Genomic DNA, 18,310 nt, shown 5'->3' with positions numbered 1-18,310 from the left:
CTTATATCATTCTCTAACCTTTAAATTATCTCTAAACTCAAACATTTATTTATTCAATTAGACTTCTTATAGAAGCACTTTTGAAACGTCATTACATATTTTCAACATTTATCAGGCACAAATACAATATTTTTTATGTTACAGATGTCAGCATGTGCCTCCGGTCCTTGCGGTGTAGGCGGCGCGTGCGTGGAAGAGAACAACGGCGCGGGGTTCCGCTGCGTGTGCGCACGTGGGCTCGCCCCGCCCCTGTGTGTAGCACCAGCCTCCCCCGCACCCCCCGCGCCCACCCCCGCTGCCCCTACTGCCGGGGCGTGCGCGGATATGGCCTGCCCACCACGGTCACATTGTAGACAAGGTATTTTTTTTTTTTTATTGGTAATAGGGAAGCGCTTGACCACAATCTCGCCTGATGTTAAGCTGAGATGCGGTCTAAGATGGAGCGCGCTTCCCTAGAAGGTACCTGTTCACTCTACGCTTGAAGACCCCCATATTGTACTCGTCGTATGATGTCCAACATGTTACTTTAGTAAGTAGCTCGTGCGTCCCCCGCTCCCCGCACCCCACGCATGCGCGTCGCAACGTGTGATATGGCCAATATACTAGCTAGAACATTCCGCTCCCCTCGTCTAGTTACTAGTTGTAACTAGTTTGCCCCGTTTCCTCTCCCACACATGCTCACAATAGACTAGGAACACATAACCAATGGTGTGGGTTCCGCTGTGTGTGTGCATGTGGGCTCGCAAAAACAAGGTCTATACGTCTTGACCATAAAAAATGTAATAATCAAATGAAAATAAAAAAAATTTCTATTCTTTATAAATTTATATTTATAAAGAAAGCATTTGAATGCCATACAAACCAAAAAATATAAATTCAAGAAAAGGTCGTGTTCCATCGTTACAATATTGTATTCACTGAAAAGTGCTTCATATTGGTTGAGATGGTTGTTAAATCATCTCAATAGATGGCGCGCGGTGTGTCCCTTAAGACACATAAAACTGAAGGAATAGATTAAATTCGATTGCTCAGGCGGGTCACGAGTGGCTGAGTTGGTGAGGCATCCGCCCCGGAATGGCGCGAAGGATGCGGGTTCGAGTCCCGCCTCGTGATCGAATTTTTTCTATTCTTTATAAATTTATATTTATAAAGCATTTGAATGCAATGAATTAAAAATTTTGTCAAACAATAAGAATAAAACCTTAAAAAAACAACCTGTATAATGTCTATCAATACTATTTATCATTAACCAATATCATTAATTGCAGGTGTGACGGGCATGGTAGCCGGCGTGGTCGTCACAAAGCAAGTGTTGTGCGTGTGCGATGTTGGATATTTCGGTAAGTCATGTACATTTTGATTATGTTGTTGCCCAATATATTTTAAAACACATATTTCATAGAAAATAATATATTTGCCAACATTTTTTTTACTGAAAAATCGATTAACATAATCTGGTCTGTGGAAATAAACCTAAAAAACATACAAATTTAGAATCTCATATTGTTTGAAGTATGTTAAAAAAGTCAAATTTTTCGTATCAAGAAAGTAATTATATGAAATTATCTTTAAAATTAGTCGTTTTTTAAAATGACACATCGACGCAGACGTAATCAATACTTATCTATACATCTATACAAATATTATAAAGAGGAAAGGTTTGATTTTTTGTTTGTTTGTTTGTATGAATTGAATAGGCTCCGAAACTACTTGGCAGATTTGAAAAATTCTTTCACTGTTGGAAAGCTACATCATTTCTGAGTGACATAGGCTATATTTCATTTTCAAAAAAAATAGGCATCCTTACTAAAATTACGATAACGTAATCCAAGGTGTGAAAAAAATATCAAAAAACTACCTTACATCGCGTGCGCTGCGAAAACTGTTGATGATAGAACAAAATGATATACTACATTTTTTTAGAACACACCATTGTCTACAAAAAATCAGCGGCAGCATATCTCTAACTATTACAGTCATGTCACAATAAGCGTTTTTTTATTGAAAAAAAGAAATTAAAATACCACCGCTACAAAAAGCTCTTTATTTGTACCTTGGTATTAACCCTTATCAAAATAAATGATGTATTATTTAATATTATATAATATTTTAATAGCCATAAATATTACACTGTTTTTAGCTTTGTTGATTCTACACGTTGGGAAATGTAATACTTATAATAAATGCGAAAGTTTGTGAGGATGGATGTACCTACTCACTCTTTCACGCAAATACTACTGAAGATTACATTGAAATTTAGTATACATATATAGAGGGTAACTTGGATAAACATATATGTATATCCCGGAAATCCCACAGGAACGGGAACTATGCGGGTTTTTTTAAACGCGGGCGAAGCCGCGGGCGGAATGCTAGTTAATATTATAAATGCGAAAGTAACTCTGTCAGTCTGTCTGTCACTCAATCACGCCTAAACTACTGAACCAATTTGCATGAAATTTGGTATCGAGATATTTTGATACCCGAGAAAGGACATAGGCTACCTTTTATTGCGAAAATTGTACCACGGACGAAGCCGGGGCGGACCACTAGTAAATAATTAATTCTCAAAACAGGTGCCCCGGGAGTATCACCAAACTGCAGTGCACTAGACAACGTGTGCGAGTCGGGCGTGTGCCAAAATGGCGGCACCTGCACTCGTACGAACGACGGCTTTAATTGTACATGCACACCGCCCTATAGAGGTAAATATGTAATAATGTAATAAAATATATTATCAATAATGTTTGGTTTTAAATTGTGATAAAATTTTAATTGATTTTATGTTATGACTTTTATGTAATGAGGTATTGGAATCGGTATCAATAAAAATGTATTTTATTCACCAAATATGTTCATTATACTATTATAATGTAAGTAGTAGGAGCTAAAAGTAACATTAAGATTAATGGACAGTCATTGGATGAGACTGAAGTGATTAATTTCTAACATTAAACAGGGTATAATACACTAAAATTGATACTTAGTGCCCTTAGGGCACTTACGCACTAGCGGTTAACCGCAGGGGCGGCTAACCGCGCGGTTAGCCGCTTTCCCATTTTAATATGCAACCGCTTATGATTGTACGCAATAGTCATATAAGCGGTTGCATATTAAAATGGGAAAGCGGCTAACCGCGCGGTTAGCCGCCACCGCGGTTAACCGCTAGTGCGTAAGGGCACTTATCGTAGTTTGATACGCTTTATATATTATGTAAGCTAGTAACTCAATAAATCGCAGCACACTTTAAAAAAACTGTTTACAATATTTTTTTTAATATTTATATCAATATATCATGTATTTATTTATTATATTGTGTATAATATACTTATTTACTCCACACAGTGCAGCCGAGCGGCGCGCATCTTATATAATCGCACCTTTCAGCCATTTTTATTTTCAAGAGCAACAATTTAGGATTAAGGTACTGCGTGTTTCGAAACTTCTGGAATGTTCGGTGTCGTGGAGTCGAAGCTTTTACTGTCTCATTGTCATTGGTTGTTATTCGATATGGGCCATCTTCATAATGGGCAGCGTTGGCCCAACAAATGATCGTCGATGTTTGCCGCCATTAGGGTACTTTTCTACTAGAAATGTACGAGGATGCTTAGAGAGAGATTGTTTCTTTCTTTCTTTCTTCCAGAAGCACTTTTGAATCGTCATTACATTTTTTAAACTTACCACCGATTCGGAAAGCAGTATCTAAGAGAAAAACTAAGTTTGAAGCGATACTATTGGGTCTTTACAAACACATCCCTCGCTACGCATCCTCGAACATATCTGGTGGTAAGGCACCCTTACGGCGATTATGAATAAACATCTACAATAATACCCGATCATAGATATTTATATAGGTCCTACACTATCGTGATTGCCTCTACTCGTCCAACGCTGCCCATTGTGAAGAGGGCACATTAGATGTGTTCCATCGTTTTCATATTCCATCATGTTATTGGTTCGCTTTTTTGTTTGATTTCGTTTTGAGTTTTTTTATTGTGTTTTATTAAGAAGATAATGCGTTAAATGTTGTGTTTAGAATTAAGGAGTTAGAAGTAAATTAAGAAAAATAGTGGTTTTGTTAATATGAATTAGTTATGTGGAAACCGCATGTTAATTTGAAAATTAAGATATTTTTGACAATAGATTAACCTAAGCATGTGATTTTTAAACAGTATTGTATAGTAGTAGTAGTAAGATAGTTAAGTACCCTACAAGAATAATTATAGTTATTTTCTAAATGTGTGTTTGTTTCTAGCATGAAAATTTGAACCGTCAAAATCCTTTATACCGGATATTGTATTGAATTTAAATAGGTTTTTTAATAAATGTTTAGCATGATTTTTGTTTATGGTATAAAGTCTTTATCGTTGGGTTTTTTTTTTATGTTACAGAAGTGATTGTTTCTGTGGTAGGTAGATTATTGTAGAAATAATAGTCTATTTAAATTCTGAATTTCTCGGATATAACAAAGTTGCATTTTAGAAGTTTTATCGTTTTATTTTATGACTATAAATTATCGGTTTTTCAAAATTCTATAACAGTGTATGTTTCAAAGAACTATTTACGCACATTGCTATACTTTAATGTAATTTTTTTATCAAGGGAGATGAATTTTGATTGCATTTTCTGAATAATTTTACAATATTTGTACATTATTAAATAATAATTGATATAAATCAGGTACATATTGCGAAGTGGGCCCGGCGGGCAAAGCCCTGTCCGAGCTAAAGGCGGAGCGCTGCGCCTCCAACCCGTGCGTGCACGCAACTGCCTGTCGTGATACTGTGAGTATAATTTTTTTATTGATGAATGTATTGTTTTATTATTTGTTGAAATTAATCATAAAAAGCTTGGTGAAAAAGTTGCTGTTGTAACATTTTCATTAAAAAAGTACATACTTAAAAAGTGTGTGAAAATGTTGCGAGGTTGCGTTATTGACTGACACAACATATTATCATAAATTAATTAATTCAATTATTTACATTCACATTTCACAAACAATTTACTCAAATAGTTAATAAAAATGCACTCTTAAATATGTTTAAATTTAATACATCTATACATATAATAAATCTGTAGAAGGGTCAATTCTGTACATTGAAAATATTGAAAAATAAATAGCAGGGGGTGTTACTGGATCGATACCAAACCCAAATATGTGATTAAAAATTTTTTTGTCTGTCTGTCTGTCTGTATGTTCAGGCATCACGTGAAAACTAACGGTTCGATTTCGATGAAACTTGGTATAATTATACTTTATTATCCTGGGCATAAAATAGGATACTTTTTATCCCGGAAAAATACGTAGAAAAAAATAAATCTTAACTTTTCTTAATTTTTCCGCGCGGACGGATTCGCGGGCGGAAGCTAGTAAATTAATAATTCGCTATTAAGAATTTTTTAGAGCAAAAAAACAGCCTCATAATGGCGAAGGACAAGGTTATAGATCGATTTTTATATTTAAAAATGTATAAATTGTTCTTATTTACAAAATCTTGCTTGTTGCTGTTAAAGAATTTTTGTTTTATCATAATAACTATCTCTCCCACCCAGCCAACCGGCTACCGCTGCGAGTGCGAGCCGGGCTGGTCCGGTCCGCGCTGCGAAGCGAGCGAACAGACCGCGGGCGAAGCGTGCTCGCGCTGCGCGAACGGCGGCTCGTGTCGTGCGGACGGCTGCGAGTGTCGTGCGGGCTTCGGCGGCGCGGCCTGTGAGGTGGTGCTGGATTGCCGGGCGCAGCCCTGCCCGCTCCGACAGGTAGGTACACAAACAAATTGGTAGCTGACTCGAAGGACCAGTACATGTATGAAATAAAATGCTGTTCGCGTAGATATGTGGGTAGTGAGGAGGTCCGGCTTGAAAGAAAGCAGCTGCGATCTTAGATGAGACAGAAGTAAAGTACTGTTCACGTAGATAGGTGGGTAGGTTTTAAATCCGGCTCGAAAGACCACTGAGTGTTTTAGTGTTTAACAAATGATACAGCAGGGTACCCTGCAGCTTATTAAACATACAAATATACAACATAATTCATAATTTTCTTAAAAAAAAAATATTTGAATTGGATGATATTTGTTTCGTAATTAACACACAAGTAACGTTTAATATAGTTTTCTTTTTATTAACAAATTTTACTTAAAAAAGTAAAGTAAATCGATATAAATTGCCTGTTGAGATAAACAAATATTTTATACTAAATACAAAAAAAATATATGGTATGCGCAGGAGTGCGTAGAACAGAACGGTGCATGGCGCTGCGTTGCTTCGGGGGCGGAGTCTGCGTGTGCCTCATCCCCTTGCCACAACGGCACCTGCCTCGTGTTAGACGGGGGCAGTGCGCGCTGCCAGTGCCAGCCGGGACACACGGGTGAGTGCACACACATACAGACATATGATATAGATATACATAGACAAAAACGCACCTAAACATACACAAAGTACTACGAACGCACTCACTCACACACACACACACACACATATACATACGATCGCACACATAGATAAAACTAGCTTTCCGCCCGCGGCTTGAAAGAAAAACCCGCATAGTTCCCGTTCCCGTGATAAAACCTATCCTATGTGTTACCCTCTATATGTGTGCTAAATTTCATTGTAATCGGTTCAGTAGTATTTGAAAGAGTAACAAACATACACATACACATCCTCACAAACTTTCGCATTTATAATATTAGTAGGATAGTAGGATACATCCACACAAAGCACCTTGAAATACACATAATATGGACTATAAACAGTACAAACATATACTCAATACATTCACGAACTACAGTACACGCATTTACGGATAGATTGATGTTGTGATCGTACTACTAATTAAATAGGTTATATGTTCGCACACACATACACTCACAACTAGATAGTTCAACTACATAAAATTTACGAACTACACATTATTTTTCTATGTACAGTCTGAAATGGTCAAAATATTTTACATACCGGAAAAGGTAAGTTATGTCTTGGGACTTAGACAATTAGACAAATATGTTATCATTTTAATTTAACTTGTTAATACTTTGATTGTTTTTTTCGCGTTTTATTTATAGGTTATAATAAATTTAAGACGAGTTAATTGATTTGGAGATAGCATTTGTACAAAAATAGGTAAATAAAAGAAAGTACATAAGCTTACATATTTAATATTCGATACATCATTCTTCTACAAACACTTTGCCTACTTTATAAGCGGGTGTGTCTATTACCCGCTTGCCTCTCAACGTCACAGAGTGCGGTAACACCGACGGGTATCGTTTATGAATGCCTCTGCCTTCTGGTGTCCATGCTACAATCTCACAGATTGTATCCGGTTTAGCTGTCACCGCCACCCACGCGATCGACGACAAAACAATGTCCCCGCAACATAACTTCGGCCCCTCACCAGTAAACTCCAACACACTACCTCTCTTCAGCCCAGGCCACTTTTTCAGTCTTTCCATATCACCAGTCGGCACCGCGAACAGCTCTGTGCCAACAAATTTCTCATATACCTCATCAGCATCGTCTGTTTTTACCACTGTTATAGGTAAGCATTCGGAGCAAAATATCGTAAATCGACAAGGAGCTAAACAGTCCACAAGATCGACACGCGCTAAACCTCCGATAAAGAATGAATACCCTTTCTTCAGGTAATATGTTTGAGGCCTGATCAGTTTCTTCGGCACTGTTAGTAATAATTCTTCAGTACTCAGCAGCGGCAGAACTTGATCTGGATGTATCACACCAGGTGTATCATACAACCATTTGCTTTTTACGAACAGTTCATGTTTATCATCCAAAACCTTTACAGGTTGACGTTTCTCCAGAATATTGTCTTGTAATAATTCATAATCTGCAAAGGTCCGACCAATATGTCCAATCAATGATGGAGCTTCCGTAAATTTCTTGCCTTGAACTTGGGCATTTCTTATTTCCTTCTCGACTTTTAATAACTGTGCCTCGGATTTTAATCTTTGCCTACGTTGTTGTAATTTCCATGCTGAAGGTCGGTTTATAGGGAATTTGAGTAGATTAAGAGTAGTTCCTGGCCATCGGCTTACAGTTGCTCTTTTGACGATATCAACTGCATGTACTTTGCAATAATCTGACTGTAATAGTGCATTGAACAGTGAGCTCTTTCCAACATTGGTACAACCAACAAGGAAGACATCTCCTTTGTATAGCCACGTTTTAAACATAGCCGAAATTAAGTCCTCTACACCATAACCAGTTTTAGCTGAGATCAGTCCTACATATTTTATGTTGCCTTCGCCCAGTTTCGTCTTTTTAACTTCTGCCATTAGGGATTCTTTGATTCTTTTCAAATAGCCAACACTGTCACCAGGAAGTAAGTCAACCTGGAAATAAAGAAGAACCATAAATAAAATATGAAGTGTATATATTTTAGTTTTTGAGTTAATATAGCTAATGTATTTCTAAAAATATCACTTTCAATGTAAAATTACAACACAATATTCATTGCCAAAAATATCTCTCAATAATCTTTATAATCATCAGTCATGAATTATGTCACATAAAAATACATTTTTTAGCCTCAATAAAATACAATTCTTTACAATCTCGTAATTATTTTATCTTCAAAAGAATTAAAGATGTTAAAAAGTTCATCAGTTACATAGTAAAAATTGTAAAAAATTACCTTATTAGCTACAAGGAAAATGGGTCTCTCCTTTCCTATAACATCAACAATACCCGGCCAAATGGAACACGGGAAGTCGAGTAAATCCACCATGAGTACTACCAGTGACTTCACATACCTAGAAAATACATAATTATATTATGATCACTAGTGTAATGAAAATGAATCTTTATTTCAGCAAAAACACAATACAATTAGAATTCAGTAAAACAGGAAAAATTTGATGTAGGTTATTATTATGCATATTTACATACTATTTTTTTATGATAACTAATATTAAAAAAAATATCAAGGTAAAAAGCTATGCATGCCACGAGCACTATTTAAATTCTACAATATGCAGTGTTTCAAGTTGCTACTCAAATTAGTTGTTGAACAAATGTCTTTCATGAATATTCAGCTAAGTACAATGCAAAACTTTTAATATGAAGAAATTAACAAAGATTACAAATTTCACAGAATGGATAGAAAAAGAATAGAATACCTGATTGATTGTAGCAATCTTTCATATTCCTCAGCTTGTACAGTGACGTCCAACGCAATATTGTATTCCTTGAGAAAATGGCATCGCTGGCATTCCGTAGTCTTCAATGCTTCATTACTACAACTTTTATATATCTCGCTTGGTAAATAACCGGGAATACCAGGATCACTGCAGTGTAACAGCGCACCACAGCCTCCACATGACACATTACTTATACCACTTGTGGGATCTGGAGTTCCATAGTGTTCTATCCATTTGTTATCGATTTCATCTCCATCCTCGTCCTCCGCTAATTTTGTGTCATCAAAATGTTCATAGTTTGTCATCCATTTGCTCATATTTGAGCGGTCATATTCTTCGGTTTCGAGGCTTTGCGTATTTTCAAATTCTTTTTCAGGCACATTTACGTCTTTCCTATCGGATAAGGTTTCATTTTCATCACAAATTTCTATGGGCGTCGATGTAGCGTACGGCAATTGAAACACGGAACTTTTAGTTGTGTCTTCGCTATCTTCAATCGATTTTTCTTTTAACAGTCTATTATTATCGACATAATATTTCAATGAAACTGGTAATGGTGGTAAACTTTTCTCCTCAAAATGTTTTTTTTGATTTTTCTTAGCTCTTGTGATCGTTTTTAAATGATATCGAAAATAACCTAACTCTAACTTTTCGTGGTCTAAATACGTGTTGAAAACTATTTTATTCTTATTTTCGTCTAATAATACTTTAAATCTTTTATTGTTTCCACTTTTTTCATTACTTTTCGCCTCCCTTGCGGTATACGTGTGATTGAAATTCACATAAATTGTATTTTGTTTACGACATAACCTTAAAACGTTTCGCGATAAATACATCATATTGAGTCTTTGGTGCGGCACATTTGTTCTTATGTCTCTTTAAAGTGGCACTAATTTTAAATTGTTTACACTGAAATTCATACTATATATTTGATTAATTAATTCAACTAAAATATCAACATGATTATCAAATTGTAGGCTGAACATGAAAGTTTGTTCATTTGATGTGTCACTATGACATTTGTCATTTAGTAATTAGTACTGACGTATGTCATTTCATTCTTACGTTCCGTAGTGTTGTGCCAAATACTAACACTGATAAATAATTACCATATCGATTTGAATATATTAGCTAATTAAACAAATAATTAAAATATTTGATTAGTTATTAATTATAACACATTTAATTACGTAATATAAACATAAATGCGTCACGCAACTGAATATACCTTGCGGTCGTCTCGCGTATGATTCACCTGTCCACGTCGAGGTTTAAATCACTTGTGTAAACTGTTTAATGTAAATGGATATGACTTCTTTAGTTTAGATGCAATCTTCATTTAAATAATACTCTTTTGTTTTTATTGCTATACAAATGCGTTGGCTTTTCTTATTGCTGTTTTTAATATTTCGTTTTAAAGGTTGAAATTCTTTACTTATATATTATTATTATTTTTTATTTTATCATATTATGGTTGATTTATTTATTTGTTTCATTTTGTTTTAGGTCGATATTGTGAAATAGATATAGACGAGTGTGCGTTGATGCCCAAGATTTGTAATCACGGAGTGTGCGTCAATATCCCGGGATCCTACCAGTGCTACTGTAAACCAGGTAAACCTTAACTTATTATTTTTTGATCTAGGTACTTTATTTATTTTATATCTATAACAAAAAAGTGCTATTATTTGGCCTACTACCTACTACGAACCCTCGACATGGGTTCCCCGATTTTTTTATTTTATTTTTTTTAATTTCAATTTTTTTTTATTATAATAGGCTACACGGGCGACGGTTGCGAGCAAGATATAGACGAGTGCCTTTCGTCGCCGTGCAAAAATGGCGGGACATGTCAGAACTTGGAGAACAACTACGAGTGTACTTGTGTGGAGGGTTTCGAAGGTCGGTACAGTGTAATCGTTCATGATTATAGTGATTATCTTAAATTTTAGAGTAGTTACTATATGTGAAACAATGTTAACATGCATTTTTAATTATTTACTTGTTTGTGTTGTCGTAAAAGTAAAAAAAATTATATATTTTTTGCTTGATACATAGATTATCTAGCGCCATCACTGTCCCACACTGGCAATAATACTGATGAAATACGTTGTTGTCGTAATTAGGATGAGAAAGGATGGCGCTTTCCTATAAATATAATTAGTTTTTTTATTAAAAAATGCTGATGAAATGAACTGTCCCTGCTATCTTTTACTTGTTATTTATAAGCGTTTTCGTCATTTTAGGCAAGGATTGCTCGGTGAACATAAACGAATGCGCTGCGAACCCTTGCGCGGTTGGCTCCACGTGTGTGGACGGTATTGCTAGCTTCTCTTGTCTTTGCCAAGAGGGCCTCACTGGGCCGCGCTGTGAAGTTGATATCGATGATTGTGAGGTACGTCACTAGTTTTTATTAATGTTTTTTTTTTATGGTAAAGAAAATGTGATATTGGGATTGAGAAATTTTGGGTTGTACGTGAATGAAATACAAGTAGCAAAAGTTGTTAACGAATTTAGGGTTTTTGTATATCAATATATGATACCAGATGTGAAATTGAAAATTTTGAATATTATTTCTGTTTTGTTGATTTTCTTCCTTTATTTAGGAAAAATATTGTTAAATTTTTGGAACATACGGATCCTCGATCCCTCCACACGATAAGCCGACGCTATTTATAATTTTTTCTCTTTATAGGTATTCTAATCACGCTGACACGTTTTTTTTTCCTCATTTTTCCACTATTTAGATAGTCAAATGAACTAATAACTTGCAGTCGGAGCCGTGCCAGCACGGGGGGCGTTGCGAGGACTTACTGAACAGCTTCACGTGCAACTGCACCGGCACGGGGTACAGCGGGCCCGCGTGCGAGGCCAACATCGACGAGTGCGCGCCGCAGCCGTGCCGCAACGCAGCCACCTGTATCGATGAGCTGAATGATTATCATTGCGTGTGTCACCAAGGCTTTACCGGTATGTGTAGGATTTGGCCATGTGATGTTTTTTATAATTTGATGTAATTATGAGGAAAAGAGAACTTCCCTAGTACCCTACCACAGGTTTATTTGTAATTTATCTGGGATGTCCAAGCTTTTTGCAAGTCATGCTACATAATAAATATGCTACATAATGACGGGGGTTATACTCTCCCCCTTACCCCTTTATGCATGCGATTTAGCTTTTAGACCAATGGCTTGTTCCAAATTCAGATTAATAACATTTAAAATTCTATAAATATAAATTTCTTCTATGGTTTTCAGGCAAGAACTGCGAGATCGACATATTGGAGTGCGAGAGCGCGCCGTGCAAGCACGACGGCGTGTGCCTCGAGCGCAGCAACGCGAGCCTGTACCGGCCGCCCGGCGCCCCGCCCCTGCAGGTCGGCCCGCAGCCGCACATGCTGCTGCCGCCCGCCTTCTACCAGCCCTTCGACATCGAGAGCGCCGGCGGGTGAGTGAAGCACACACACGCACACGCACACACGCACGCACGCACACGCACGCACACGTACACATGAACACGCACGCACACGCAAGCACACACGCACGTAACAACGCACGCACTCAAACAATATAGCGATAGCTATTGGGATTTATAGATTTCGGAGTGATGCAAATGTGCATTAAATGGAAATGAGATGTTTTATTTATTTATTTATTTTAATTAGTTGTTAAATGAGAATGATAATTAGTTAATTAAATGAGATGTTTTACTGCGATAAGATGTAGCCTGTGTCACTTTTTAGCTTCCATAACACCATGAAATCGCTGTTTGACGACGTGAAGACCCTTTCACATTTACATAATATTATAATTCTTTCGGATTTTATACTAATTTAAAAAACTTTGCCACTTTTAAGCCTCCTAAATACCATAACATCGCTACTTGACGACATGAAAGACAGACGAACACTTTCACATTTATAATGTTGTTCAACTTAATATTATTACACTACGTGATTGATTTTTTTCTATTCGTTAAAACAATCTTATTTATGAAGAATTTGAGAGCTAGAAAACTAAAATATGCAATTCTCTCACAGTTTCGAGTGCGTATGCGTGACGGGTACAACGGGCGCGCGTTGCGAGACGAACATCGACGAGTGTGTGTCGTCTCCATGCGGTCACGGGACGTGTATAGATGGGATTGGCAAGTATCGCTGCGACTGCGCACCCGGGTACGAGGGGGAGCACTGCGAGATCGAGATTAATGAGTGTTTGAGGTGCGTATAGATATATTTCTCTTGTTTATAGTCTTTTAGGCGATTAATGTAGTATGTGTGAATGGGTTGTTTATAATGCAAGGGGGGAATTAGGCAATATTGTACCAAAAATATTCCTAATGTTTTTTTGTAGTTTGCGTAATAAAGGCTCGTATATAAGGTGGTCCTTCGAGCCGGATTTTAAGAGATTGATCTGTATATTGAAAGTCGTGTATTTGTACATTAAATTTAGGTATATTATTATTGTGTCAAAAACTTTGTGTATAGAGTGTAAATTACATGTGACTTGTGTAGTTTTACATTTCATCAATTTGGGCTATTTTCTTCATTTTTCGATATTGCGTACCAGACTACCTAATAATAAAGTTTCACCCTGTAAAACCGTGTTTTTGGTGTTCAGGTACGCGCCGTGCGGGCACGGGCGCTGCTACGACCGGCACGCGTCGTACGAGTGCGCGTGCTCGGCGGGCTGGGGCGGGCGCAACTGCACCGTGGAGCTGCGCGGCTGCGACAGCGCGCCCTGCGCACACCGCGGCACCTGCCTGCCCTGGCTGGCGCACGAGACCGACCACCGCTTCAACTGCTCCTGCGCGCCCGGCTTCTACGGGACCACCTGCGAGAAGGTGCCCACACACACACACACACACACCGCCTGCCCTGGCTGGCGCACGAGACCGACCACCGCTTCAACTGCTCCTGCGCGCCCGGCTTCTACGGGACCACCTGCGAGAAGGTGCCCACACACACACACACACACACCGCCTGCCCTGGCTGGCGCACGAGACCGACCACCGCTTCAACTGCTCCTGCGCGCCCGGCTTCTACGGGACCACCTGCGAGAAGGTGCCCACACACACACACACACACACCGCCTGCCCTGGCTGGCGCACGAGACCGACCACCGCTTCAACTGCTCCTGCGCGCCCGGCTTCTACGGGACCACCTGCGAGAAGGTGCCCACACACACACACACACACACCGCCTGCCCTGGCTGGCGCACGAGACCGACCACCGCTTCAACTGCTCCTGCGCGCCCGGCTTCTACGGGACCACCTGCGAGAAGGTGCCCACACACACACCGCACACACACACACCGCCTGCCCTGGCTGGCGCACGAGACCGACCACCGCTTCAACTGCTCCTGCGCGCCCGGCTTCTACGGGACCACCTGCGAGAAGGTGCCCACACACACACACACACACACACCGCCTGCCCTGGCTGGCGCACGAGACCGACCACCGCTTCAACTGCTCCTGCGCGCCCGGCTTCTACGGGACCACCTGCGAGAAGGTGCCCACACACACACCGCACACACACACCTGCCTGCCCTGGCTGGCGCACGAGACCGACCACCGCTTCAACTGCTCCTGCGCGCCCGGCTTCTACGGGACCACCTGCGAGAAGGTGCCCACACACACACCGCACACACACACCGCACACACACACCTGCCTGCCCTGGCTGGCGCACGAGACCGACCACCGCTTCAACTGCTCCTGCGCGCCCGGCTTCTACGGGACCACCTGCAAGAAGGTGCCGCACACACACACATGCGCGCGAGTATACATGCGGACATATACTCGCACGCACGTTAGCAAATATGCACGCACACGCGTGCGCAAACTTATACGCAAATACGCACGCACACACGCACGCAAATACGTGCAAATGTCACATTTATAAACAAAGATAAAGACATGCACTTTTGCAAGTGTATACATGCAGACATACACTCGCACATACGCACGCTAACATGCACGCACACACGTACGCAAACTTGTACGCAAATACGCACGCACACATGTACGCAAATACGTGCAAATGTCACATTTATAAATAAAGATAGAGACATGCACTTGTGCGAGTGTATACATGCAGACATACACTCACACACACACAAACACATACAAACACACGCACGCAAACTTGAACGCAAATACGCACGCACACACGCACGCAAATATGTGCAAACGTCACATATATAATCCAAAAAAAAATATAATACATTGAGTTGGTTTCGTTTACGACCTGAAATTTTTTATTAATCGATAATTCTTTATGAATTTAATACTAATAAAATTGACAATCATTATTAAGATGCTCGATGCAAGGCTATTTTTAAAACAATCGTAATTGTTTTAACAACATTTTTCCAGATATAGAAAATACAATAACTGGAAAATTAATATCCAATCTCTTTCTCATATTTGACTCCACAGATAACAACAATGTCCCTCGAAAAGAGTAGCTACGTTGAAGTCAACACATCCCGGGAAGAGGGCTACGACATATCGTTCCGGTTCAAGACGACCCTGGGCAACGGTCTTCTCGCCATGGGCAGAGGTCTTACTTACTTCTTCCTGGAGCTGTCGAACGGCAGACTGAACTTGCACTCGAGTCTATTGAACAAGTGGGAAGGCGTGTTCATTGGGTCCAGCTTGAATGATAGTAATTGGCAGAAGGTTGGTATTTTTAGTGTTATGATTAAAGAATTTGAGGTTTTGGGAGTGTTTATAGAGAATTGGAATTTGTTGTATAACTTGATAAACAGATGGGAGATTATTTGGTTTTGTTGAGACCAATTTAGTTAAAAATTTGTAAAAAGACGAACATTTTAACAGAAATAAAAGTGTGTGTTTGGTTGTGAAATATGAAAAATCTGGACACATTAAACGTTACTTTTTTACCCTTTTTTCACTATAAAATATTTCCATTGTACCAATATACCAGCAAGTTTTAATAAATTCATTTTAATTTTACCATGTATATAAGTATTCTTGCTATTTGTTTTCGGAATTACTTAGTACAACAGTACTTACACCCACATCGGTACTACACCATTTTCTATTAAAATACCCATTCTATCCAACATTTACTTTCAGGTGTTCGTAACAATAAACTCCTCACACGTAGTTCTATCAGCGAACGAAGAACAGACAATATACCCGATCAGTCAGAACGAAGCGTTTAACGCGAGTGTGACGTCATTCCCGTCAACTCGACTGGGGACAGCGGGGTCTTCGTATGCGACGTTGACGCATGGACCGAACTTCTTTGTGGGGTGCTTCCAAGATGTAGTGGTTAATCAGCATTGGGTGAGTGGCGTATATATTTAGCAGTCGTAATAATTGATTCTGGAAGTCTGTAAATTGAAAAAAATAGAACTTCACTTCATTTTCTGTTATTTCAATGTTCAAGATATTGTCCTTTGGTCATTCCACCAGTTCTAGAACTCTTCATTAAAAAAATCTAAAATAAACTTTGTTTTAGTATCTTTAAGAAATCTAGTTATAATCTAGATATATAAATTTTTTTCTTTTTAAAACAAAAACTAACAAAACAGTGTATTGGTATTCATATCTAGTATTCTTTTACAGGTTCTCCCCGAAGATTCCAACGGAACAACCCCTGAGTTCAGCACGGAACGGATCGGCACAGACTGGGCAGAAGACGCCGAGCCAGAGCCAGAAGGGGAGGGGGAGGATGAGGAGGGCGAGGGGGCACGGGTAGTGCTTCAGGGGGTGAGGGCTTCCTGCCCCCGCACTCCGCAGTGCGAGCCCAACCCGTGTAGATCGGGAGGGCATTGTGAGGACGCGTGGACGACGTTTGTGTGCTCCTGCCCCAGGCCGTACTTGGGGCACACTTGTCAATACAGTGAGTGCATGTGAAAATGTAGCAATGGTTATTTTTTGGAGGGAAGATTTGGTCAAGAAGAAAAAGATGAATGCTTCTCTTATAAAATGAAATAAGTTTATTATGGATACATGAAAAAAAGACTTAAATATATGCACAATAGGTTTGCCACTCAGTGCAATACACTGATTTTCTGTGGTTGTCTTATTAGTGGACTTTCGAAAATGTTGGACTTGTGATGTTTTTTTTTACACTTTTTGTGGTATTTATTTAGCAATGTCTTTTATCTCGAATTTGTTTAAAAAAAAATATCTTCAGAGGAATTTCCTTAATCTTCACTACGTTTTTTCCTGATATTTTCACAGGAATTTCCATATTTTTTTTCAATAGCATATTTTATATCCCCCAGACTACACAGCAGCGACGTTCGGGCAAGAGGCCGCAGTCCCGCACTCGGTGGTGCGCGTGCAAGTGCGTGACGCGGCCCGGCGCGCTGTGCACGCGGCGCTCGATATATCCATGTTCATACGCACGCGCAAACCCACGGGACAGATATTCTACCTCGGATCCGGGTCGGCTAGGTGAGAGCAAATAAAAAAATAAAACAAACATGTGAAAGAACCAGCGAAATAGCTCAAGAATTCAAAAAGTTATCGAACTTTAAAGTACACTAATATGTCAAATGACGTCACATAACACACGTTCTATAGAAAAATACATCAAATTTAATAATCCTTTTCTAAGTGATGTATTGAAGTGAAATTTTTTAAGGCGGGTTGAGAGTAAAATTTCAAGGTCGCGTCACGACATGGAGTTATTTTTGGATCTTGCTAAAGAAGTTTCACTTCTGACACGTGTGCTTTACACACACGCTATTTTTTTATTAAAAGAAAACTGTTCCATAATTTGATATGTTTACTTTGATAACAATATCACAAAACTTCTCCCTTATTGACAATTTATATTCATATTTCATTTCATAATATAATTGTCACTAGGTTCGGTGGCACGGACGAGACCCTGGTAGGTGCGTCACTAAATGGCGGTGAACTGCTGGTCCACCTGCGCTTTAATCATACACCTGAAGACTACACTGTTGGAGGAACAAGGCTGGATAATGGACACCTGCATCTTATACAGGTGGGCTTAAATAGTAACTTGATAAATGGAATAATTAAATTATATTTATTTGTATTAAAAAATTCCACTTTTTATAATTTGTGAGAATAAGTTCATGCTCACAAAATTTAGTTTGATGTTTATGATGTTAAAAGACAGACAAACAGTTTGGTTTTTGACATAAGACCT

The 18,310-nt window shown here is 38.9% G+C and overlaps 2 protein-coding genes across 2 annotated transcripts in view; one reads left to right on the top strand and one right to left on the bottom strand.

Annotated features, from left to right (window-relative positions):
• Positions 1–18,310, top strand: part of LOC123698893 (protein crumbs) — a 58,997-nt gene that overhangs the window by 27,116 nt on the left and 13,571 nt on the right. The window contains exons 10-27 of the mRNA XM_045645709.1: positions 145–358; positions 1,269–1,340; positions 2,577–2,705; positions 4,681–4,784; positions 5,554–5,757; positions 6,223–6,364; positions 10,659–10,766; positions 10,932–11,054; positions 11,399–11,547; positions 11,927–12,122; positions 12,410–12,599; positions 13,192–13,371; positions 13,772–13,994; positions 15,589–15,831; positions 16,252–16,464; positions 16,747–17,023; positions 17,412–17,583; positions 18,001–18,142. Coding sequence (XP_045501665.1) covers positions 145–358; positions 1,269–1,340; positions 2,577–2,705; positions 4,681–4,784; positions 5,554–5,757; positions 6,223–6,364; positions 10,659–10,766; positions 10,932–11,054; positions 11,399–11,547; positions 11,927–12,122; positions 12,410–12,599; positions 13,192–13,371; positions 13,772–13,994; positions 15,589–15,831; positions 16,252–16,464; positions 16,747–17,023; positions 17,412–17,583; positions 18,001–18,142 — 3,081 coding nt within the window. The remainder of the gene's footprint in view (positions 1–144; positions 359–1,268; positions 1,341–2,576; positions 2,706–4,680; positions 4,785–5,553; positions 5,758–6,222; positions 6,365–10,658; positions 10,767–10,931; positions 11,055–11,398; positions 11,548–11,926; positions 12,123–12,409; positions 12,600–13,191; positions 13,372–13,771; positions 13,995–15,588; positions 15,832–16,251; positions 16,465–16,746; positions 17,024–17,411; positions 17,584–18,000; positions 18,143–18,310) is intronic.
• Positions 7,136–10,152, bottom strand: LOC123705652 (nitric oxide-associated protein 1). Its single transcript, XM_045654546.1, has 3 exons — positions 9,132–10,152; positions 8,648–8,765; positions 7,136–8,345 (listed from the first exon to the last, which is right to left on the bottom strand). The coding sequence occupies exons 1-3, from the start codon at positions 9,989–9,991 to the stop codon at positions 7,164–7,166; spliced, it is 2,160 nt and encodes a 719-aa protein (XP_045510502.1). The 5' UTR covers positions 9,992–10,152; the 3' UTR covers positions 7,136–7,163.

The sequence above is a fragment of the Colias croceus genome, chromosome 2 (genome assembly GCF_905220415.1).
Source record: "Colias croceus chromosome 2, ilColCroc2.1".
NCBI classification, from domain to species: domain Eukaryota; kingdom Metazoa; phylum Arthropoda; class Insecta; order Lepidoptera; family Pieridae; genus Colias; species Colias croceus.
The sequence above is the reverse complement of the archived record's forward strand: the minus strand, read 5'-3'. Positions and strand labels throughout refer to the sequence as shown.

Bases quoted from the DNA above. Each gene is read 5' to 3' on its own strand.
- LOC123705652 (XM_045654546.1), bottom strand. From the start codon at position 9,991: ATGATGTATTTATCGCGAAACGTTTTAAGGTTATGTCGTAAACAAAAT. The intron at 8,766-9,131 runs GTATTCTATTCT...TGTATTTTCTAG, and splicing joins AGATTGCTACAATCAATCAG to GTATGTGAAGTCACTGGTAG. The intron at 8,346-8,647 runs GTAATTTTTTAC...CTTTATTTCCAG, and splicing joins TTTTCCTTGTAGCTAATAAG to GTTGACTTACTTCCTGGTGA.